At 42.5% G+C, this 25223-nt stretch overlaps 1 protein-coding gene across 12 annotated transcripts in view; it reads left to right on the top strand.

The window, feature by feature from the left end:
* The window catches only part of herc1 (HECT and RLD domain containing E3 ubiquitin protein ligase family member 1), a 75850-nt gene that overhangs the window by 47883 nt on the left and 2744 nt on the right, over positions 1–25223 (top strand). For 8 of the 12 annotated variants that reach the window (XM_039795858.1, XM_039795860.1, XM_039795857.1 and 5 more), the window contains 29 exons: positions 401–668; positions 1193–1406; positions 1904–2163; positions 2258–2385; positions 4209–4345; positions 4873–5073; positions 5212–5342; positions 6443–6660; positions 7917–8034; positions 8253–8456; positions 8668–8769; positions 8873–9046; positions 10382–10681; positions 10791–10856; positions 10995–11120; positions 11833–11971; positions 13771–13952; positions 14129–14284; positions 14478–14600; positions 14744–14846; positions 15808–15977; positions 16973–17111; positions 18038–18207; positions 18526–18695; positions 19614–19779; positions 19960–20036; positions 21359–21611; positions 23709–23861; positions 24784–25089. In XM_039795858.1, coding sequence (XP_039651792.1) covers positions 401–668; positions 1193–1406; positions 1904–2163; positions 2258–2385; positions 4209–4345; positions 4873–5073; positions 5212–5342; positions 6443–6660; positions 7917–8034; positions 8253–8456; positions 8668–8769; positions 8873–9046; positions 10382–10681; positions 10791–10856; positions 10995–11120; positions 11833–11971; positions 13771–13952; positions 14129–14284; positions 14478–14600; positions 14744–14846; positions 15808–15977; positions 16973–17111; positions 18038–18207; positions 18526–18695; positions 19614–19779; positions 19960–20036; positions 21359–21611; positions 23709–23861; positions 24784–25089 — 4954 coding nt within the window. The remainder of the gene's footprint in view (positions 1–400; positions 669–1192; positions 1407–1903; positions 2164–2257; positions 2386–4208; positions 4346–4872; positions 5074–5211; positions 5343–6442; positions 6661–7916; positions 8035–8252; positions 8457–8667; positions 8770–8872; positions 9047–10381; positions 10682–10790; positions 10857–10994; positions 11121–11832; positions 11972–13770; positions 13953–14128; positions 14285–14477; positions 14601–14743; positions 14847–15807; positions 15978–16972; positions 17112–18037; positions 18208–18525; positions 18696–19613; positions 19780–19959; positions 20037–21358; positions 21612–23708; positions 23862–24783; positions 25090–25223) is intronic. The other 4 variants (XM_039795863.1, XM_039795862.1, XM_039795864.1 and 1 more) reach the window with 2 other exon arrangements.

The following is a 25223-nucleotide window of genomic DNA, read 5'->3' as shown; positions in this document are numbered from 1 at the left end:
ACATAATGACATAAAAAGTGGTTTTAATACAACAAAATTAACATGATAATCTGATTACTTTTGGGAATGACATCTCAGACAAATTAAATTGCTCAGATTACAGTGTATTTCACCAAAATGTATGTGAAAATTGTTTATTTGAGCAACTGTTCTTCATTAATTCAGAAATATTTGCAACCTTTTAACCACTTAAAATATAGTAAATAAAGTAGTTAGATAAAATTAAAGACCTCTATATTCCCAAATTATGTTATTAATTTCAACCCTTTGGATGAAGAAAGTCAAACATTATTTTGAGAGTTTGAAGAATTCTCCTAAAATGCACATGTACACAGGTAGATGGAAGCAGTTTTCTGTCTGTTACGTAAAACATGACTTCCCTCCCTTCTCTCCCAAACAGTGGCTCGAGCTGCAGCCTTGCTGCCGGTCTGGAGTCTCTGGGTTTGACCGACATCAGGACTTTGGTCAGGCTGATGTGCCTGGCAGCAGCAGGCCGAGCCGGTCTTTCCACCAGTCCTACATCAGGCTCCGGCCATGCTGAAAGGCCCCGCGGGGCTGCCAAGGCCAGCAAACCCATCTCCTGTCTGGCTTACCTCAGCACAGCAGTGGGCTGCTTGGCCTCCAACAGTCCCAACGCTGCCAAGCTGCTGGTGCAGCTCTGCACTCAGGTACACAATGTTACTCATCAGCCTTCTGAGTTCATATCATGGCCTTATTGAGATCTGAGGTTTCGTTTAACAGATCATAGTCAAGAGTCAAACATTATTTTCTTTTCTGTGTCTCAGACAGGTAGCTATTTGATTGTTGACTCAGATTATTCAAATTTAAAGTATATTAGGTGGCATTATTTGCCTTCATTTAGATAGAGGACAAAGGAGTAGTGACAGCAACAAAATAAGCATTCTAAAGACAGGAAGCAAAAAAAAATTAGTGCACTAATACCTCAACAATGTCCACTTTTCAGTACATGTAGCCATGCAAGCAATACAAAGCAACAAACAATACTGATTATAGCCATTTTTTGACACAGCAATAAGCAATAGGACCTAGATAAAATACAACAAGCATGATGGAGATCTTAATAAAAATGTTGAAAGATGCATTTACAACATTAGAAAAAATGTTGGTATGACACAACAAGCAAGAAATTAAAGCTGCAACTCACAATCATTTAATATTCATATCTCTCCAGAACCTGATCTCGGCTGCTACCGGCATGAATCTGACCACAGTGGACGACCCCATCCAGAGGAAGTTCCTGCCCAGCTTCCTGCGTGGCGTGGCCGAGGAGAACAAGCTTGTCACCTCTCCCAACTTTGTGGTCACACAGGCTCTGGTGGCCCTGCTGGCAGATAAAGGCGCCAGACTCAGACCTGCTTATGACAAGGCTGATCTGGAGAAAAGAGGTTTGTAGCCTGGAGGAGCAGGAGATCCCAATCAGCTGGTGCTCCATGTTATCCAGTCCATTGCTCATGGTTTATGTGGATTTATTCATCTCATTAGTCTCAGAATCAATAACATTTCATATTTGTGAAAACTAAATAGTTATAAGATGTTTTTCTTGCATATTTTCCAATTACTCTTAATTTCAAATAGCAGTAATTTAACCTACTTAACAGGACACTGCCTTAAGCCACATTACATATTTTTATCTTTCAACAATGTGTCAAAATGATTTACTTTGTGGCCTTTTTAATTTTTAATCATCTCATAATTATCATGTATTTGTGTATTTATTAGTAATGTCTGTTAAGTCTTCATGAACACACAACTCATGCTTGTTCCAGCTTGTTTCTCTCTGTTCATTGGGGTCACCTTTTGGTTTTTCTGTCTGTCACTTTCATTTTTGTTCCTTCTCTCACTCACCGGGCCACCTTGTCACTTTCTGTTCCGTGTCGAGCAGGTCTAATTGCGCACTTGTATGCCCATCCTTCCCATAATCCCTCCGCTGTAGGGCCTCTGGAGCTGGCCAATGCTTTGGCGGCATGTTGCCTGTCCTCCAGGCTCTCCTCGCAGCACCGCCAGTGGGCCGCCCAGCAGCTAGTCCGCACGCTGGCCGCTCACGACCGCGACAACAACCACAGCCGGCCGCAGACCTTTGTCGACATGGCAGGGGACCTGCGAAAGTGCTCCTTCATCAAGCTGGAGGCTCACCAGAGCAGAGTGAGTCAACGTAGGATGAGTACTGTTCCCTGGCTGGGTCAGAACTCAAAATGTTGAATATAAACAGGTATTAAATAAAGTCTGTTTCACTCAGGTCATCACGTGTGGTTGGTGCAGTAAGAAAGGCCTGTTGGCAACGAGTGGTAACGATGGGACCGTAAGGATGTGGAACGTAACCAAGAACCAGTACACCCTCCAGCAGACCTGCATCTTCAATAAGGAGTAAGGCTTTCTGAAACAAATACTACATTCAGCCTCAGTATGTTAATGAAGGGAAAATCTGTGTACAGTTCACTGTGCATCTCTATCAGTGGATTGAGGCTATGTTTAGACGGAAACGATCTGAAGAGAAAACGCAAAAGTGGCGTTGCGTTCTCACTTTTTATTCCGCGTTTAGACAAGCATTTTGGGGGAAAATCTGTGCATATGGTGACGCAAAAGTGAAAAATGAAAATATTGTACTTTTGACTGCACTAAATTTGTTGTTGTTACTTTACAGAAAAAGATTTTCAAAAATGGTTCTTAGATCAAACAAGATGTGACAGATTTATAAAATATGATACTGTGCTTCAGATTAAACTGTCCAATAGTATGTAAGTAGTTAGCAGATTAAAGGTCAACATTCACACATTTGAAATGATAAGTCACTGCCTTGAGTGGACAATGAAGTTGTAAAGTTTCAATTACTTCTGTATCAAAGATACAGGAGAGTGATAATACACACATAGCAGCCAATAAAATCTGTTGTTCAATATCCTCTCAAGGATCACTGTCCCGTTGAAGGGACACTGCGTCGCTGTAACCTCGATAAAACTTCCACTCATGAGCGTTTTTATAACTTTAAAGCATTAAATCTTCCAAATATACACACCAATTGAAAGCTTAGCCTCTAAAACAATTCAGCCATAATCTGCGCAGCTGCCGAGAGTGCAACCATACCTGTTTTCGTTGTCCTTTCAGCAACAAAGTGGTATGTTGCCGAAAACTTGATTTTCATAAATCCCCAAGAGTACAAGGAAATGTAATATCCAAGCTTTATATTCCAAAACGATCTGTTCGCATCACAATGTTGAAGTTTCTGGCCGAATCACAACGGAAAAACGCGAAACAATTTTCCATTTCCGCACTTGTTATCGCCGCTAGCTTCTCTGCCCAGCTTGCTACATGCTCAAAGTGGGCGACATCGAATTCCCTAGCTTCTAAGCTTTTGATAGACATCTCATATGAGCCAATCCGTTCAGGTTTGCCTCTGATATGGCCAATGAAAGCGGACAAGCCGATGACAGCAAAACGGACAGACATTTCTGTAGAAAAATCAATTTTTTTGTCTTTTGGCATCTGGATTTTTTCTATAATAACCTGAGACATGTTGTTATGGCCTGGATGTATCTGTATATCACTAGATGTGTTTATAGTAATTTATTTTTACAGAAAAAAACCTCCATTCTAGCCTCTGTAACTCTGTGTCAGTAAGGCCTAGAATCACCCTGACACTTGTAACAAAAAAATTGAGAGTGTTTCCTTTCCAATGATGTCAGGCACACCCCAGAGTGTCAAAGTATATGGGAGCTGTACCACTTTTAATTTGGGTACGTCGTTTAGACCAAAAAACATGAAATTTCAGCCGAATCTTAACAGGATATCTGACTGATTGCCTCATGACTGATGAAAAATTTGCCTTATTGTGTGCAGTAGAATTTTGATGCATCGCAATGCATCGTAGAATCGAATCGTTACCTGGTGAATCGTAATCGAATCGAATTGTGAGGGCAGTGCCAATGCACACCCCTAGAATGTTGGATTTACAGTACATTTAAATGAATACTAATGTTCTGTTGATGTGTAAATACGCAACCGTGTGCTAACACATTCCCCATAACAACTTTATAGGGTGTTAGTATGTGCTAACATTTCCCCATATAACTTTATAAGGTGATAATATGTCAGATGTTTTATTTAAAGCTGCCTCTAAGTGGCCAAATAAATAAAGTAATGCAGCTTTAAGTTTTGGTCTGATTTGTGTTTATTCTGTGTTCTCTCATCAGTGATGGCTCTTCAGAGGAGGGCGTGTCAGGTTTGGGATCTCCCAGCGATCCTTGTATGTCTCCTCTGGCATGGAGTGTCACTGGAAAATATCTGGCATCTGCCATGGAGAAAATGGTCAACATCTGGCAAGTTAATGGTAAGCATTTCTTTTCTCTAGCTCCTCTGGGGTCTCGACTTTCTGTTTTTTTTTATTTTATTAGACGGCATGTTAATGATAAACTTCTGAGTTGAAAAACGTGTTTCCTTTGAAAATTTGTAATGTGGTTCAGCTTGTAGCACTGGTGTGTGTGTGAGGTCAGCGGAATATGAATGAGACGGCATTAAGAATTTATAGCTCCCATTAAAAATAGATTCACTGGATGTGGTCCAATCGTCATGGCCCTCCTCCCACCACACAGCCTGCAGCATGAACCATCTGTCCTTGGCCACTTTCAGTCGCCTCTAGGATGAACGTCCACAATCCCATTCTTATTAGCTTTCATGAGCACAGTTTCTCTAGTGCCACTGATCTGTGACTGTGTCTGTGCATTACCATCTTTCTGTGGGTATTGCTGTGCAATTAGTTCTTTTCGTCACAGTCCATTATACACATATTCCCGATGTAATAAATTGATCGTGGTAACAGCACTACACTAACGGTGACTTTCGTTCCCTTCCTCTAAGGTGGCAGGGGCCTTTTGGACGTGCAGCCTCACTGGGTGTCGGCGTTGGCTTGGCCTAAAGAGCAGGCAGAGTCCTTGTGGTGCGGGGAACCCAAGGACATGCTGCTGGTGGGACGAATGGATGGATCTCTGGGGCTCATTGAGGTGCTGGATACCTCCAGTATGCACCGCACCGAGCTGGAGCACTGCTACAGGAAAGATGGTACGAAGAGGACGTTTTTGAATGAGTGATACTTGTCGGTGCTGAGTGTTGTTGAGATATTTTCTCACTGTACACTCTAAATGACACAACTCCTGCCAAATTGTTTACAAATGTTTGATAATTCTGCTCCTCTCTCAGTGGCAGTGATGCACATAGCCTGGTACAGTGAAGACAAACCTTTTGCTGTGGGCTACGCAGATGGCAAGCTGCTGATAGGGTCCAAAGAGCCCTTAGAAAAAGGAGCCATTGTGGTCATTGATGCACACAAGGTAAACTAATCCTACTGTCTACTTTATTCCCTTATAATGCCCATATTTAGTGCTGTCTTTTTTTAAAAGTTATCCTTGCACTGCTATAGTTTTTATATTACTATGTCTACATATCCTTGCACTATTGGACTTATTTGCACTACCACCATGACACACACTCTCATAGATCACCTTACCATAGAGCACCTTACCTGCCCTGTCACTGCAAGGGTCTCATGCTTATACGTCCCTTAGTACATTCATGTGGATTTTTTATTTAGTATCTTTTCTTTTATTGTCCATATTATTCATGTGGAATTTTTTCCCCTTGGGGATCAATAAAGTATCTATTTTTTTTTTAAGATTATGTTTTGGGCATTTTAGGCCTTTATTTGACAGGACAGCTAAAGAAATGAAAGGGGAGAGAGGGGGGGAATGACATGCAGCAAAGGGCCGCAGGTCGGAGTCGAACCCAGGCCCTCTGCGTCAAGGAATAAACCTCTATATATGGGCGCCCGCTCTACCAACTGAGCTATCTGGGCGGCCTATCTATTTCTACAAGGGATGTTAATGATTAACCGTTTAACTGTTAACCAACAATAGTTTTGACCGATTATCGCTGTTAAAAACAATATCATTAAAACAAAAATAATTTCTTTTTTCATTGTAAAGAAAAATTGGCTATACAATCTATTTCTACTACTAGTTAACTTGCAAACTTTGCACTAGCAAGTTGCGTTTTTAAGATCTTTTTTTGCTGCCAATTTCGTTGCTCTCTGCTGGACGGACGGCGCTCACAGCGGAGAGCTACGTGACACATGCCACTATATTGATGAGGAGTGGCGGGCAGTTTGCCGGGCAGACACACAGCTGACAACCTCGCAGGTGGATGCGGTGGAAACGTGCTCGGACATATGCTCCGCAGGAAAGTATGTCCGAGCAGCCTGGACGGGTGAACTGGGACTCCGTTGCCTGCTTGTCGGTTAACGGTTAATGATCGGTGAATGAGGGTCGGTTATCGGTCAGAAAAATAAATCTAAATTAGATCATCCCTAATTTAATTTAATCATTTTTTACTCCTTCTCAGAACTGAATACTTCTGAATGTTGTTGTTGTTACAGGAGTCAATCACCAGTATGAAGTGGAATCCTACTGGACAGATCTTGCTGACTTGTGCCAAAGAGGAGACGGTGAAGCTGTGGGCCAGTCCAGACTCTCACTTTGACTCAGGCTCTGGCTGGCGCTGCCTGCAGAGTCTTCGACACCCCTCCCCGGTTAACGGCGTGGCCTGGTGCAGCCTGCTGGGACGTGGCCCAAAGCACCTCAACATGTTAGCCATGTAGGTTGTCCTCAAATACTAGGCAGGACTTTGGATGATTTATACTGTGGTTCTATTAGAGAGTTTATGTGGTGTTTTCTTCCCCTTTACACTCATTTTGCAATCATCCTTTAAAGGAGTTCCTCAAATTGTCTGTCTGAGAAGTCTTTCTTGATATAGTGACAATATTGCTTTAAAATCCATAATAATAGAAAAGTGCAGTTATCACCTGGAGAATATTCTCACAAGCTTTTTCAGATGCATAGATTTAGCCAGTGGTGAAAAGTAACTTGGTACGTTTTTGAGGTACTTTAACTTCATGAGTATTTTGATTTTATCCTACTTTCTACTTCTACTCTTCTCCATCACAGAGGAAAATATTGTACTTTTGACTGCACTAAATTTGTTGTTGTTACTTTACAGAAAAAGATTTTAAAAAATGGTTCTTAGATCAAACAAGATGTGACAAATTTATAAAATATGATACTGTGCTTCAGATTAAACTGTCCAATAGTATGTAAGTAGTTAGCAGATTAAATAGTCAACATTCACACATTTGAAATGATAAGTCACTGCTGACGGTAAGGGCTCCTGCACACACACTGGCTGCGTGGCGTGAGCGTGTCAGCTGCGTGGCGTGTCCATTTTTATTTTGGCTCCCATGGTAACAGGTTAGAGCTTGCACACTGCCTGTGTGACACGCGCGGCTCGAGCCGAAAATGCGTGCATGCTAGAAACAGGACCGACGCCTATTTTTCACGCGACATGCAAGCGTGTTGGAAGCGTTTCCAGGCAAAATAGAATAGGAAAAGATGTTTATGTGTCATTTTGACACAAATACATTTACTAAATGACATTTTGATGTTTGAAAGTCTCTAGGTTTTGACATAAATGCAGATATAAATGTAATTTAAGAAAATAAATAATTATTGATTTTCAAATATTGCACCTGTCAATACAGAACGAAATATTCTGTAGCCTATTTTGCCGTCAATACTGCTGAAGTTGTCTTTGCTATTGACAAAATAAAGTTGAAGAACATGCTATTATTTCATTTTATGCTGCTGCGTCAGACACGTTTCTGGTGTGCAAAGACATAGAAAACGCCACGCTCGCGCCACGCAGGCAGTGTGCAGGAGGTCTAAGTGTTCAGCGTTTGATCTGCTGCATTCTCATTCTCAACCCTGGCATGTTTGTGACACAAGGATAATATATTTCTGTGAAAGAATATTTCCTGTGGTTGGGTGGGTTTTCATGTGTCGCTGTGTTTTTTTCAGATGCTGCCAGAATGGCCTGGTCACAGTCTGGACTGTTCCTCAAAACATCTCTAACTTCCCAGAATCCTCCCCTGAGTCAGAGGGATGGTGGGAGAATGAAGCAAAACCGAAATTCATGGTACTTACACGCATTTATAAATAATTACGTGAGACTTTAATTTGCTTTTTTCATGTTATAATGTAAACGAGGTAAAATTAAATACATTATTTTATTTTTATTCCTGGACATTTGATGAATGTTGATGGGATGTTTGCCTCACTTTCTAAATATTTCTGACCAAACCTGCTGCTTCATGCCAATTTATCATGCTGTTTGTTCCCTCTACATATACATAGAGCCGTAGGAGAAAAGACCGTGCGTTCCCCCACTTACCTGCTGTCACTGTGTTGCAGTCTTCCCGGTGGTCAGGAAATGGAGCAACGTGTGTTTTCCAGCTAAAGGGCCACATCACCCCAGTAAGAACGCTGGCCTTCAGCCCTGATGGTCTGGCTCTGGCATCTGGAGGATTGGGAGGCCTCGTGAACATCTGGTCCCTGCGGGTAAGAAACACTCGCACTCTTAAATACACACACTCACATACACTCACACACACAAATCAAGGTGAAAACGCCTACACATGATACATGCTAATGCTGCAGGTACAAGTCGCATAGATACAAAGATGTGTGACAAGAACAAATGATTCCTTACACACTCATCTTACAGGCACAATGTGGTTCACTCAAGTGTGTGTTTGTGTGTGTGTAACAGGACGGGTCAGTGCTCCAGACCGTAGTAGCCGGTTCAGGTGCGATCCAGAACATTGTCTGGATCCCAGATGTGGGTGTCGCTGTTTGCTCCAACAGGTCAAAGGTACAACATCTTTACCTGATTCGTATTTGACCATGTTTCTATCCACATCCCTGAAAGAGATGAATACTTGCAGTATTTACTCTCTGGTCTGTTTCATTTCCAGGATGTGCTGGTTGTGAACTGCTCCAAAGAGTTCATGGCGTCCAACCACGTGCTGGCCACTTGCCGCACAGCTCTGAAAAAGCAGGGCGTGGTCGGCCTCAACATGGCACCCTGCATGAGGGCCTTCCTGGAGAGACTGCCTGTCATGCTGCAGGAGCAGTACGCCTACGAGAAGGTACAGAGACATTCAATATTTATCTACTGCCAAACACCATTTAAATTTAAATCATCATCTTTAATTATCTCAACAAAACAAAACCATGTGAACATATTTTTAGTTTAGTGTCAAGCAGAAATTTTTTTTTTAAGATAATTCTTTGGGCATTTTAGACCTTTTATTAGATAGGACAGCTGAAGACAGGGAGAGAGAGAGAGAGAGAGAGAGAGAGAGAATGATGTGCAGCGAAGGGCCACAGGTCAGAATCAAACCTGTGGTCGCTGCAGCAGGGACTGCGCACGCTCAACCAGGTGAGCTAACTAGGCGCCCCAGAAAATGGTTTATGTTTCCCACAATTTAAGAATTTTGTGGGATGTGGAGACTTGTGTGGAGACTTGTTTCTCTCCATTATACACAGTTGCAGATGCACAATCCCGGAAAAGGAAGCAGGGCCTTCTTTGTACGGGCATTGATAGATCAATGTTAATAATCATATCCGCAATCATAAAAATAATAATGTTGGTGTGGTGATAAGAGATGTGGTTCACGATTTTGTTAACTGGAAATGGTCTGATTCTGTTAAGTTGTCCCATTTTTCATGCACCAAAACTTAGAATTTTACAAAACGTTTAAATGTGTGTGTGATTAAGACCTACAGTACAACTATAATCATTGGGAATGGTCGGGGCCACTTACTGAGACTCAATATGCAGTGATGTGAGATGTCTTTGTTTTGGATGTGCTGACCTGAGCATACCCCAAATTAAGCCTTGACAGACAATTACATACAGTACATTCTGATTTTAAGACTGGCACAGACAAACCCCAAGATACTGGAAACTGCTCCCACAACCCTAAAGTACAGAATATATTTTTTATTTCCTCACAGTATAGCTGGTATGCCATCAAAAGTGTGAGAGAAATGAAGATAGAGAGTGTGGGCCACACACTCTCTATCTTCATTTCTCTCACACCCTGAGGTTTTTTCACTTATTAAAACATAGAAAGAAGAACAAGGCCTGAACAAGTAAGGAACTTCTCCCTGAGCAACTACAGTAATATCTACACTTCCACTGCCATTAATATCTACACTTCCACTGTCATTAGGCCAACAATTTATTTAGTTTTGTGACCTTTGGGGTTTGTTGAATGGCCTTCTGGGAAACGTGGACTGTAAATCAAAAGAGGTAGACCAGGGTGCCTGAAAAAGATACGACAAAATGCTTCATCACTGCACGAAAAAACAACTCCTAGAATCACTGATATTACTGTGGCGCGCCTGAGGGTGATTTAACTTACAAACTCCATCATTGCCTCTCGTTGCTGATGTCCCCTGTTCTTCTCCCCCTCCAGCCCCACGTCGTATGTGGGGAGCAGCTCGTCCACAGCCCCTATATGCAGTGCCTAGCCTCCCTGGCTGTGGGTCTCCACCTGGACCAGCTCCTGTGTCGCCCCCCTGTGCCTCCTAACCTCCGACACTGCCCACCAGAGTCTGGCACCGCCGTCTGGTGTGCCAGCGAGTGGGCCTGGTTGGACTGCTTCTCTACAACGGTCAAGGCGGCGGAGGCCCTCGCTCGAGGCGCCGCCTTCTCCGAGTCGTTCTCTGTTCCCGACCTGGAACCTGTGCCCAAAGATGATATGGTTCTGCTCATGGTGAGGGAGGCAGCTGCTGCTGCTGCTTTAACTGCTGAAACAGCAGTTTATAATGTAATCAACACCTACTGTTGCATATAATAACCATGTTTGCACTCTGTTTTTACAGGACAACAGTAAATGGGTGTCTGGTATGGATGAACAGATCATGTCCTGGGCCACCTCCAGACCAGAGGTAATTGAGGTTTATACCCAGATTAGCTGTAATAAATGGTTTGTCTGCGTTTATTCTCAGACTCTGGAGGTAATAACTGCTATTTGAACTCTCGTTTTGTCTACACTATTCATGTTTGTGTGTGTTGTGCGTTTGCAGGACTGGCACCTTGGGGGAAAGTGCGATGTGTATCTGTGGGGTGCAGGGCGACACGGCCAGCTGGCAGAGGCTGGCAGAAATATCCTGGTGCCAACCACTGCCCCATCCTTCTCTCTAGCACAACAGGTACACAGACATGTCATGTCTCTGTTACTACACCCACAAAACACCAGCCTGTTGCCTGTAATCGCAACAAGAGTAAATAAAACATGTTATTTTGTATACTTTACTGCAAGAGTAAGTACATTTATTGCCTGTTGCACCGTGTAGATGTTTATTTGTGCAGATCGTAAAGCCTGTTGAGTTTCTGAACAATTTCTGCCAAAGAGCTCAATGGCTAAAAAGACAATCTTACTTGATCTAACACATTTATTTTTGATCCCCTGCCCCCTTGACTTCAGGCGTTTGCTTGCTTTCCTCACTTCTGTTTCTTTTCTCATGTACTGATTTGCTTAAAGCTGAACAGCCAATCAGAGTGATTTCTCTCACTGACTGGCTCCACCGCTGACTAGTGCCAACGGTTTGGGACACGTGACTATCCGGCCTGGTGTGGCAGGGGATTAAGAAAGAAAAGAAACATGTTAAAAATAATATTATGCATGCAGGATCCAGTGTTTTTGGAACCATACCAGAGACAAAAACTCTTATTGCCCCAAACTTTATGTAAGGCTAATATTAAATCACTGGAGTGCCCCTTTTGAGCTAATGAATTTTTGAGTGATTTTCTCAAACTGCATGTATATACCGGCTTTTAACATCTGATCACTGTTGTTGGCCGATGTCATAAAATGTGATTATAATTCCCTGCGTCTGTTTCCTCTTTGTTTTCCTCCTTCAGGTGGTGTGTGGTCAGAACTGCACCTTTGTGATCCAGCCTAACGGGACAGTGTTGGCCTGTGGGGAGGGCAGCTATGGCCGTCTGGGTCAGGGCAACTCTGATGACCTGCATGTTCTCACCGTCATCTCAGCTCTTCAAGGTGGTGCTTAAAAAATCAGTTGTTTCTTACCGTACATGCTGTTAGATGATGGATATAGCTGGAATGGCTGATTCAATATTGTGTGACGCGCTCATGTGTTTGTTCTCTAATGGCACTAGGATAGAGTTGTGGTTAAATAGCATATTATCGAATCTGAATCCTTTCTAATCACTTATCAAATTTAATCAGGTTTAAGTAACTACATTTATTAATAGGGTACCGAGACCCGGCGCTAATACGGCACCGGTGCCTTAACAACCGTTATCTACCGGACCGAATAGCAACTCAGATTTTGGTGCCTCATTTCGGTGCCACTTAAATGCCTGCACTTCTCTCTGATGCTCTGAAACGGACGTTGGAGGCAACCGAAACATCGCAGCATGTCACGCTAGTTAACACTACACTTGGCAGTAGGTAACGTTAGCCTGCCGTTAGCTAGCAGCTGGAGTAAACATGGTTAAAACGCTGACAGCTAAACGGTGTAAAAGTGTGACTGTATTTGTAGAGAATTCCAACAACAGTCTGTAGCTGCCATTGTCTGAAAAACAACACAGATGTCGCGTTCACTTGAAACTCGCCTCGCCAGCCTCGTCCTGCATTCAGTTATTGTAAAATACCCTTTTCCCATCCAGTGGTTGTTTTTGTCATTTAACAGGACTTTTACTGGTGAAATAAGTTATTGTTATTGCATTTTTAATAAATAATTTCATTTTGACCATATGGCCTTAGCAATAAACAAGCCATTCTTTAATGACTGTCGTTTTGGGCTCCTTTTATAAAAATAAATACATATATTTTTAAAAGTATTGGTTCAGGCACCGTTTTAAAAGTATCGTTTTAGCACCGGTATCGGAAAAACTCCAAACGATACCCAACCCTATTTATAAATCACTGAGACTCAAAGATCTGTAATTAGATTTTAAACAATTCAGTGAGTTTCTGCTTGACTCGATTCCCTTTTTTGGTAACAAGACTTTTCTCTTGTCATTTTCTGCTGTGGCTAGTACCCTCCCAGTGTAAGCGGGATTCTCAGCTGATCGCCATAGCGCAGCCACGTGAAACTGCTGTGACATCATCTTTAACACGATGCTGAATCCTTTCATCGGCAGCCAAACAGAGGAGTGTCTGCACTTCGTCAGTTGTCGCGCGTAGTTTTGCAGGCTCCCATTTAAAAAAACAAAAACAAAAACAAAAACAAAACATCTGGGTTGAGTGAATAAAACCATTGCGGCCGCTATTGACGGTAGCTTTGCTGTTTTAAAAATGGTGGGTTTGTGCAGAATGTCCCGTGTCGCGCTTGTGTAACAATTCTCTCTGACCAATCAGTGGTCTGCAGTGTTTTAACTCCACCTTCTAGTATCGACTCAGCTCGCTTGGAGCCTCGACAGAGGTGGAACCAAAGAAAGTACCAGGTACTATCCAGGACTTTTACTGATGGGAAAACCAAAAAAGAATGAGTTAGTTCGTACCGTGCAGTGGAAAACGGCATAAGATGGAACAATGCAAATCCGGTTATTAAAACCCAACCCTGCACTTGGAAATATATCGACGCATTCTACAGTAGTAGAAGTTGTGTTCATCTGTGTTGCTAACATTTACCACGATAACAAGTGGAGCGATGGGTGCGAATGTCTACTAAGATTAAAAACATTTAAAATATGCTGCGTTGAAGTTGCTCCAGAAAAAAAAATAGGCGTTCTTACAAATTATCTTTCCAAATCAATGCAGTGATGAGAAGGCTACTTCAATAACTGTCATTACCTCCATCATGACAGTGTGGTCGTCTCTTTGCCCCTCAGGTTTTGTTGTGACTCAGCTGGTGACGTCATGCGGCAGCGACGGTCATTCCATGGCTCTGACGGAGAGCGGTGAGGTGTTCAGCTGGGGGGACGGGGACTACGGTAAACTGGGCCACGGGAACAGCGACCGCCAGCGCCGACCGAGACAGATCGAAGCGCTGCAAGGAGAGGAGGTGGTGCAGGTCAGTCTTCTCCCTCCTCAAGAGTGTTTAGGAACACAAAGGATTTAGAATAAGGGATTTTATTCAGTTCTGGTAAATGTAGAGACTGCAGTACACCACTTACTTCAAGGGTACCTGATAGTAATATATCATTTTGGTGTCACAATCTTCTTCACTTTGCTCTTTTTGCTCTTCAGATGTCCTGTGGGTTCAAACACTCTGCAGTAGTAACCGCTGATGGGAAGCTTTTCACATTTGGTAACGGTGATTACGGCAGACTGGGTTTGGGAAACACCTCGAACAAGAAGCTACCGGAAAAGGTCACCGCTCTGGAGGGCTACCAAGTCGGACAGGTAAGACAGAAGAGTGTTAGACTTCACCAAGGGGAGAAGTTGACATTTATTTAACGATTTTGCGGATTCTTCTGAGTTTGTATGCCACAATTACCATGTTCACAGACAGGACTACAGAAAGAAGCACTCGTCTGTTAAACACAGATGATTGACACCCTCTCAGAGTTTAGATTGCCATGTGTTCCTTCCTTAGGTGGCTTGTGGTTTGAACCACACTTTAGTCGTCTCCGCTGATGGAACGATGGTTTGGGCTTTTGGTGACGGAGACTACGGAAAACTGGGACTCGGCAATTCCACAGCCAAGTCTTCACCTCAGGTAGGTGCTGTGGCACTGTGTGGCCTCTTAAGTTATTTGAGCTGTTAAAATTTGATGTTCACTTCAGAAAATAATCATGTGATTTTGTTTTTAAATGAATGTAATAAAGTTTTTTTTGGGGGGGGATTTTTTGATTCCTTTAGAAAGTGGACGTGTTGTGTGGAATCGGCATCAAGAAAGTGGCGTGTGGAACACAGTTCTCTGTGGCTTTAACCAAAGATGGCAAAGTTTTCACGTTCGGTCAAGGTACGCTATGGTTTGATGTTGTCTTTACTCCCCAACTGGTCTTTATCATGAGAGTGATTAGAGCTGCAGCGATCAGCTGATCTACAGAAAATTAATCAGCCGTTATTTTGATAACCAATCAATCATTTAACCCTCCTGTTGTCCTCGGGGTCAAATTTGACCCATTTTCAAAAGGTTTCTATATCAGAAATTTAGGTTTCCTTCAACCAAATTGTCAAAAAAAGTAATGTGGATGGTTCCATACAATGCTCTTCACAAGTTAAATAAGTTGAACTTGTACTACTTCATTGAACTTGGGTGTTTTATTTAATTTTATAGCATTTGAAGAAAAAAAATTGATTAAAGAACACTGAAAGTGACAGAACTTTAGGGGAAAAAAACAAACGTCCCAAAAAACTTAGAACAAAGAACTTCGGGAAAAGTGAGAAAACGTCAAAAAGTGACAAAATGTCGGAGAAAGCTTCAAAAACTGGGTCAAAACAACAACAAAAATGTCCAAAATCGACAAAGAACTTGACAAAAGTGTCTGGAGGTTTTAACTTTAAATTTTGAAGTTGCATGTTCTACGGGAAGACAACACAAGGGTTAAGTAATATTCAAGCTAATTTTCCAAATATTTAATGGTCCAGACGCTGTTTTGTGTTGGTTTACATTACAGTAAACTGAATATTTGGGGTTTTGGACTGTTGGTCAGACATAACCTTCGGCTTTAGGAAATCTAGTTTTGCATTTTTCACTACTATCTGATGTTTGCAGCTCTAATAACAATACATACTGTATTCATTTTAACATTTGTATAGCTTTGGTTCTGTTTAGGTTTTTCATATTCATACCCCCCAACTATTTATAACTTTTTGCAGTAAATAAGAAAACCAATAAACAATAAACCTCATGTTAAGATAATTTGTGCTTTTTCAAAAACCTAACATTTAAATATATTTGTTTCCTCCCCTGATTGCAGACCGCCTGATTGGCTTGCCTGAAGGCCGAGCCAGGAACCACAACCGTCCCCAGCAGGTGCCGGCTCTGTCAGGGATCCACATCCAGGATGTGGCTGTCGGAGCTGAGCACACTCTGGTGCTCTCCTCCACAGGAGACGTTTACACCTGGGGCAGCAACTCAGAGGGACAGGTAACCTGCAGGGTTGGGGAAAAAAACGATACAGCGTATTTTCTGTGGCAATACTGTTTGATACATGGACGCCAAATATCAATGTTTTATTATATAAATTGCATATGAGAATTTAACTTTTTGGTACTAGAATAATTAAATCAGTTGTCCTTTCAGTCCACTAGATCAGGGGTTCTCAAACTTTTTTCAATAATTTACCCCCTTTGAATTGTGTTTTTAAGCCAAGTAACCCCTGACCAGCGCAAAACATTTTTACATAGATATAAAGAGGAACAATACAGTGTCGGCAGTGATAGATTTACTAAACAACAACCTTGTAACTGAAAAACATTTAAATGCTACATTTCAAATGTTCAGAATCCATCACCTAATTCATTCATTATTATAGTATAATTATTTTAGGAATTATGCATGACATATTTTTAAATGAGCATTTTGCAAAAAGATCACGGACCCCCTGCAGTACTCCAAAGTACCCCCAGGGCTACGCGTACCACCATTTGAGAAACACTGCACTAGATGTTGCAGTCAGACATTTATTTTTTAACAGATGTTGACAAAGTTTTCCATTGGGGACATCATTTGAAGTTGGAAAATAGCTAATAAATTGCAACATATCGCAGAATATCGAAATATGTTTAAAATCACAATAATATCGTATGGTGATAATATCGTATAATGGGGCCTCTGGTGATTACCACCCCTAGCCTAGTGGACACACACAATGAACCCCAACTGAAATGTTGTCAGTCAGTCTGGGCGCTAATATTGTAAAAAAAAAGAAAAAAAAAAAAAAAAAAAAGCAATAGTCAATAACGTTATTAATTACCTTCTCCAGCCAGCGTCTGCTCTGGAATAAGGATTTTTTAGCATTCAGTTAACGAGAAATAGATCACAGTAAATTAATCGAATCACATTATTCATGTTTAATTTGGGTGATATCTTACTATAAATGATTAATTCACATGACTTTGACCTGGATCTTTGTTGTGTAGCTGGGTCTGGGCCACACCAACCATGTCAGAGAACCTACGGTGGCGACAGTGCTGCAGGGCAAGAACATCCACCAGATCTCTGCTGGACGCTGCCACAGTGCTGCCTGGACGGCTCCCTCTGTACCGCCTCGAGCACCAGGTTAGAAAGAGACACACACACATGTTTGTTTCACTATCTTTGTGGGGACCGTCACTGACATAATGCATTCCCTAGCTCCTTACCCTAACCTTAACCATCACAACTGAAAGCCTAACCTTAACCCTTACCCTCACCCTAACCATAACCTAATTATATCCCTAATCCTAAAACCAATTCTTAACCCTCAAACAGCCCTTTAACCTTGTGGGGACCAGCATTTTGGGCCCCACAAGGCTGTGCAGACCCCACTAGTATACTGTATTCCCCGGTATTTGGACCCCACGAATATAGTAAAACAAGCCCCCCCACACACACACACACACACACACACACACACACACACACAGACGTCCTAACGTCATGGCACTGCTGTCTTAACCGACAGACTTTATCCTGGAGGTCAGATGTCCTGCAGCGCTGCTCAGATGTGTAGTCAATACCAAAATGGGCCACAGCACATTGTTGTCAGATGAGGCACTGCTATTGTTTGGTGGACAAACACTAAGTCATTTCATGTAATGTGGTTAGAAGGCTCCTTCTTCCGGAATATTTTCATGTGAAAATAAAACCGAAAATATGGATGACTGACATGGAGTTCTGCAATGCTGCCACAACAAATGAGGACTCATAATTGAGCATAAACATAATAAACCTGTTTCTTTTTAACTTTTCTATGTTTAGAACTTATATTTTCTGTGTGCTAATTTGTTTTTATACCTAAACTTTGACACACAGACTTGTTTTTTTACATGCCACATTATAATTTAGAATGATGCGTTCAATGTGATTTGTAGCAGCAACTCACCAAGTTCTATTTGTTACATTTTGTTGCAAACAAAATTCTCTCTTAGCCTCTTGTAATACCACCCTGCTCTGCCCTCCACTCCCCTCCCTCGTGGTCGTTGCGTCTCCCTCCTCCCCTTCAGGCTCGTCGGTTCCTCTCCAGCTGGGTCTCCCTGTGGCGGTGCCTCCTCAGTACAGCGGGCTGAGAGAGGTCAGCATCGAGGCGGTGAGGGCTCGCCTGCGACTCCTCTACCACTTCTCTGACCTCATGTACTCCTCGTGGAGACTGCTCAACCTCAGCCCCAACAACCAGGTAGGCAAACAACCAGGACTCCAGGAAAAGGGAAATATCAATAATTAGGATTCCTGCCTCAGCAGCTGGAGGAACACAAATGATTGGGTTGATCCAATGATTTTGAAATGTAATGCCCATCTTCAAACACTATTCAGAGGTGGTCTTTGCTTTAATAAGATGTAACACAAGGAGGTAAAGGTGGCGTTGAATTTAGACTTAAATGTCATTTTATTAAAAGAAATAAACGAGAAGCTTAAGATTTGTGAGGCAGTTAAAGCTACATCACACACTGTTTTACACTATGTAATGATAATGAATGTAATCCTTTTTCTGCAGGGCTGTACGTCCCACTACAACGCCGGTACCTGGGGGATTGTTCAGGGCCAGCTGAGGCCCCTGTTGGCCCCCAGAGTGTACACTCTGCCCATGGTGCGCTCCATAGGCAAGACCATGGTGCAGGGCAAGAACTACGGCCCCCAGATCACCGTCAAACGGATCTCCACACGGTCAGTACTCCAATAGACTTTGTCTTTGTGTCTGTGTGTGTTTGTATGTAACAAAGTTGCATGGTGAAATATAATAAAAAAGGTGGATGAGTATTTCTGTGGAAGCCCAGTACTAATGGTTAAGGTTCTTTTGGGGCTTTTACGCTTTGATTTGAAAGTGGTCAGTAGAGGTGCAGGTTTTTGTCTACTAGCACATGAGCTGTTTGTGGACCACCTAAGCCGAATGAATGTAAAATCAATGTAAGCATCTAAACTAACTGAATGACTTCTATCAGATCTAATGATTGTAGTTTGTCCCAAGTGAACTTATTTAGCAAGTTTTGTCTTTAAGCTTTTTCAGTGTTATTTATTTATTTATCTGCTCTAGCTTTTCCAACATTTTAGACATAGATGTGGTGATAAAAACGGTCCAAAATGATTTGAAATTCCTTTATTTATTTTTTAAAACATTTTCTTGAGGGAGGACCCCTAAACCCGCCGCCAAATATACAAATCTAGGGGAAACACTGAAGGTGACAATAAATGTAAGAAGAGCATGGACCAGGACGAACAATTCTGTATATAAGAGACATTTCAGTTAGAAATTCTAACTAAAATGTCTCTTATATACAGAATTGTTCATTTCATTCCCAATAGTAGTTAAGTCGAGGTATTTGTAAACAACAAACAGTGATGGTCTTTTACAGAGAATTTGAAAATACTGTTTGGTAAATAAATTAAATATTATTCGTTGAATAAGAAAATATTGCACAGAATCAGATAGTAAAGACTTTAAGAGTTGCTGTCGTCCCCATAACATTTGTGTAGACTCAAAAGACAGGATTTGAAAACATGGATAGTTAAGGTTAAATAAAATCTTTGACTTGTTGCTGTTTTTTGTGTTAAACTTCTACTTCTTATTTTAATAACCCTCTGCAGGGGACGGAAGTGTAAACCGATCTTCGTACAGATCGCCCGCCAGGTTGTGAAGCTGAACGCCTCAGACCTCCGACTGCCCTCCAGGGCCTGGAAGGTGAAGCTGGTGGGAGAGGGGGCTGATGACGCAGGCGGGGTCTTTGACGACACCATCACAGAGATGTGTCAGGTATGGACAGATCTGTTAATGGAGCCCGACCGATGACAGATTTTTAAGGCCTATATTGATACAAATATTTGGTGAGTTAAAAATCCGATAAATCGGTCGGGCTCTATGTGTTAAAACGATTGTTGATAAGCCGGGTGTTTACTGGATGCGTTATAAAACAGTGATGTTTCTCTCCTGTAGGAGTTGGAGACGGGAGTGGTCGACCTGCTCATCCCCTCCCCCAACTCCACGGCGGAGGTCGGCTACAACCGAGACAGGTGAGGAGCATGTCCGCCTCTCTTTATCCATTCTGACTGTCCACCCTCAAGTTTCTACTCTAATGAAAGATTTGGAATGTTATATCAATATCAATATGACCTTTTTTTTTACCTATGATGGCTGATATTTGGGATTATTCTTGTGCACAGCATGTCCACTAGGGGTTGGAATCTCTTGGCACCTCACGATTCGATTCCGATTCAGAGGCCAATGATTTTATTCCAAACTGATTATCGATGCAACAATTTTTTTATGTACATTTCCATGTGTGATTTTTAAAAATATACATATAAATCAGAGTTTGCTAATCACTACCTAGACAAAGCTTAGATTTTGACATATATTTGTCACACACAAGTTTTAATGAAATGTTTTGTCTACTTTTTTTTTGTTGTTGTTTTGTAGTCATTCCATGCTTAAGCCTTAAACATGCATGTGAAAGTCCCCTTCTCTCCCAGTAATCTTCCATGTCAGAGGCTGTTTAAAGGTGGATCATTGGCTTCTTAGAACATGAAACATGAGGTGGTCAGATGTAATGTGATAAAGTAGATGAACAGCCTATATGTGTTTTGCCTAATTATTTTATGTACAGTATGTCTTATTAGATCGCGTGTGTGTATGTATATGTATATATATACACACACACACACACACACACACACACACAGACAGACACACACACACACACACACACACACAAAGTTAAATTTTTCTTTTTCTTTTGGCCATTTAAAATTACATTTAAAATAATTTTTAAATCGATTATTAACTTATCTTAATCGAGAATTGAATCGTTCTAGAGAGAAACGCGATGCATCAAATAATCGAATATTTTTCCCACCTTGTTGTATTTTTTAATACAAATGAAAACCAAGCCAGAGCGTTTTTTCCCCCTTTCTCCAGAATAGATTGTTGCTGGCATTGCGAGACTACTGAAATCCCAAATTGTTATATTTTTTTATAGATTACTCTCCTGTTTTAGCTTGTAATGCTGGATGGCAAAGTGTGTTTGTATTCAGGGTGGAGCTTCAAAAAGTGGTGTCCATTTGGCAACAGTAAAACAATATTATAACCTCTCGAAAGAACTTCTCAGAACTGTCATGTAGCATAATCCAAGTCTCCCAGAATGTCCATTTATGTGCTCATTTGTCCTCAAAACATGTATATTTACTCATTTTTTAAATACATAATTTCCAAAAGATCTTCTCATGCCTGCAGCTCCGTCGTTGGCTTACCTGGCACTACGTAGTCCAAGTGTCATTTTAAACTCCTCATTAGAAAACAAACCAAACAACATTTCTGCCTCCTTTAATGTGCCCAGGTTTCTCTTCAACCCGTCTGCCTGCCTGGATGAGCACATGCTCCAGTTTAAGTTCCTGGGTATCCTGATGGGCGTGGCCATCCGCACCAAGAAGCCCCTGGACCTCCACCTGGCTCCCCTGGTGTGGAAACAGCTGTGCTGCATCCCCTTGCTGCTGGAGGATCTGGAGGAAGTGGACCTCCTTTATGTGCAGACGCTCAAAAGCATTCTTCACATTGAAGACAGTGGCATCACCGAGGAGAATTTCCACGAGGTGGGACATGTATTTTTTATTTTGTTATAAGGAGAGAGTGGTTATGTGGATGATTTACATGTTTTGCATTGTTTAATGTGGGGTGGGGACTGAGTATCAGGGCCCTCATGTGAGGAGGGCCCAAAAAGATGCTATAATGAATAGCCGTGGATGCGGTGAGGGGCCCATAGGGAATGCCTTTCTACAGGGCCCAGAATTTTGTGCTACGCCCCTGCTAGTCTATATCCAGAAATATTAAATAATAGATACCTCAGTATTTAAGAGTTGACAAATTTATATCGTCTCATTGTACAAGTCTTCATATTACCCAACCATAGTAAGGCAGGTTCATTGAAGAGAGAGAAGGGAATTAAAACACTTGTGTGATGGGGAAAAGTATTTGTAATATACTGAATTTGAACTAAAGTGCCATACTGTATATTAGAAATGTGGTATAAAGGAAAGTTACAGAAAAGGGGAATACTACAGCTATACATAGAGGCGGGATATATGATGGTGAATGAGATCCGTGAATGAGATTTTATTATACATAAAAACTGGATGAGCGTTGATCCACCTCCTTGAGGCCTCTGCAGTCAGTGCCAGTTAAACACCACCAACACCCTTCCACACATCCTCACTTCATCACTCTGTATTTGAGCTCGATCTCTGGCTTCAACAGCACACTAAAGAACTGAACACAAGTCAGCATTACCATCTTAGTAACTAAAGGCTCACAGGGTGACTGATCATTGTTGTGACAGCGTGTTTACTTCCTCAGCCATGGGAAAATTTGATTCATCACAATCACATGCGTGCTGCTAGAAAGATAATAAGTAGCCAGTTCACAGGTTTTATTCCCAGACTGAAATGTCACAAACCAAAACAGACTTTAAATGATGTCCCATAACGTGACCACACCACACCCAGTGATTTAGAGGAGGGCTGTTTACAGCCGACAGGGTTGAACATTAACCAACCAAACATTGCCATGAATCCGTGTTCACATTTCAGATTTTCAGATTTCAGACTGACTGGTTGGCTGAGAAAACAGAGACAGTAATGTGTCTGTAACCAGTTTGAAGCTTTGTCAGAGCTTGATGTAAGCCCTGGGGGGGGCTGTGGGTAAGCTTTTCAAACACCAGCAGTCAGCTCAGCTGAGGCGGCTTTGCCTCTCTTCCCCGCTCTGGTACACACTGTTTCTGTCTCCCAGCGCTGATAAAACCTCAGCATGACTGTGGCCTCGACCAGTACTGATACACAGACCACACACCCCTCCCGCCCCCCCTTAATATCCACAGATAGGCTGGCTAAAGCAGCAGAAAGCTTAGATATCCCCAGAGGCCGTCTTCTGTCCAAACAACCTCACACAACCCCTGCTCTGTAAAGCCCCGTCCTACAGGAATGCCAGCGCCGCTGTTGCTGTAGCATATCCTGCCTGCCGGAGACTTGGCCCCGCTCCCAGGCTTGTAGAGGAGAGAAAAGGGAGGTTTGGAGCCGCAACACTAGCTCTGTCAGCCAGGCCGAGGGGGGGGGGCGGGAGAGGAAAGGGCTGCATCTGCTGCTTTGGCATGAAAGGAGGAAGAGTGGGAGAGACACGGAATCTGCTCCTCTTGTTGGCCTCGGTTTGAATTCTGCCAGACGAGCCGTCCAATGTCTTACCATGATGTTATAATATCTCGTTGCTTGCCAGGAAGTGAATAAATTATTAGATACATTTCAGTTTTTAACCAATCTGTTTCATCGTTATTCAGTCAAAGGAAAGCTGGCGAGTATTCCATGTTTACTTGCTAGCGGTCTTCTTCTTAACCTTTGCTATGCTTCTTTGTGCGTCACCACCACCATCTATCGATCTGTTGAATAGCGTGACACTGATATGTATCATGTGCATCCCTTTGTGACTGTGTGCATGACACAAACCAACCATAAAAACATAGTTCTGTAGTGCTTCTAATGTACTTGTGGTCAAAAACTCCACTAAGTACCTTTTTTTATTGTAAATGAGCGCAAAAAATAGTTTTCCATTGGAGGAGTCGTCTTCACTATGAAAGTAATTCATGTCAGGTCCACTAACCGTTACATGTATTGGACTAATTATTGTTTGTGTTTGTTTTCCAGATGATTCCCCTGGATTCTTTTGTCGGGCAGAGTGCGGATGGAAAGATGGTGCCCATCATCCCGGGAGGAAACAGCATCCCTCTCACTTTCTCCAACAGGAAGGAATATGTGGAAAGAGCTATCGAGTACCGGCTGCATGAAATCGATCGACAGGTATATTAAAACTCTGCCGCAGAGCCTGGAGGAGAAAAAACAGATAGTGTGTGTTTCATGCTCTGCTTTTCTGTCAGGAGAACGTGAATACAAACATGTTGCTTATTGTTAGTTTCTTTTTACAGTTTTAAAGGTCCCATGACATGGTGCTCTTTGGATGCTTTTATATAGACCTTAGTGGTCCCCTAATACTGTATCTGAAGTCTCTTTTATATAGACCGTAGTGGTCCCCTAATACTGTATCTGAAGTCTCTTTTATATAGACCTTAGTGGTCCCCTAATACTGTATCTGAAGTCTCTTTTATATAGACCTTAGTGGTCCCCTAATACTGTATCTGAAGTCTCTTTTATATAGACCTTAGTGGTCCCCTAATACTGTATCTGAAGTCTCTTTCCCGAAATTCAGCCTCGGTGCAGAATTACAGCCACTAGAGCCAGTCCTTAGGATGTGCCATTTCTGTGTCTGTAGCTATTGAGGAGGAGAGAGGGGGGGACAAGGGGGAGGGTGGGGGTGTGGCTCGTTTGAAAGCCATGATGTCTCTCTCTCTCTCTCTCATGGGTGGGCCAAATTCTCTGGGTGGGCAAAGCAGAGAAAGGGGAGGTAACCTTGCTCCTTATGACCTCATAAGGAGAAGATTCCAGATCGGCCCATCTGAGCTTTCATTTTCTCAAAGGCAGAGCAGGATACCCAGGGCTCGGTTTACACTTATCACCATTTCTAGCCACTGGGGGACCATAGGCAGGCTGGGGGAACGCATATTAATGTTAAAAATCCTCATAAAGTGAAATTTTCATGCCATGGGACCTTTTTAAAGGTCTCAGTTTTAACACTTGCACTCTGTGATCTTGTGCTGTGAAAAGCTGCTTTCCTATTTAAACTTGACTTACTGTACTTACCCCTGTCCTGTCCCTCCCGTATCAGGTGGCGGCGGTGCGTGAGGGCATGTCGTGGATCGTGCCGGTGCCGCTGCTCTCGCTGCTGACGGCCAAGCAGCTGGAGCAGATGGTGTGCGGCATGCCGGAGATCTGTTGCGACGTGCTGAAGAAGGTGGTGCGCTACAGGGAGGTGGACGAGCAGCACTCCCTGGTGCAGTGGTTCTGGCAAACGCTGGAGGAGTTCTCCAACGAGGAGCGGGTCCTCTTCATGCGCTTCGTCTCGGGACGCTCGAGGCTGCCCGCCAACACGGCCGACATCTCTCAGAGGTTTCAGATCATGAAGGTGGACAGGGTGAGTGAAGCCGGATCCATGTGCTGCATGTTGGAGACTCGCCTTGTTTCACTATTTCAGGGGTCCTCAAACATATCACTTAAAGGTCCGCATCTTAATTTAGTTCAAGCTCAGAGGTCCGGAACTATTGGAAG

Source organism: Perca fluviatilis, chromosome 3, assembly GCF_010015445.1.
Source record: "Perca fluviatilis chromosome 3, GENO_Pfluv_1.0, whole genome shotgun sequence".
Lineage (NCBI taxonomy): Eukaryota > Metazoa > Chordata > Actinopteri > Perciformes > Percidae > Perca > Perca fluviatilis.
This window is presented reverse-complemented; position numbering and strand designations above follow the sequence as displayed.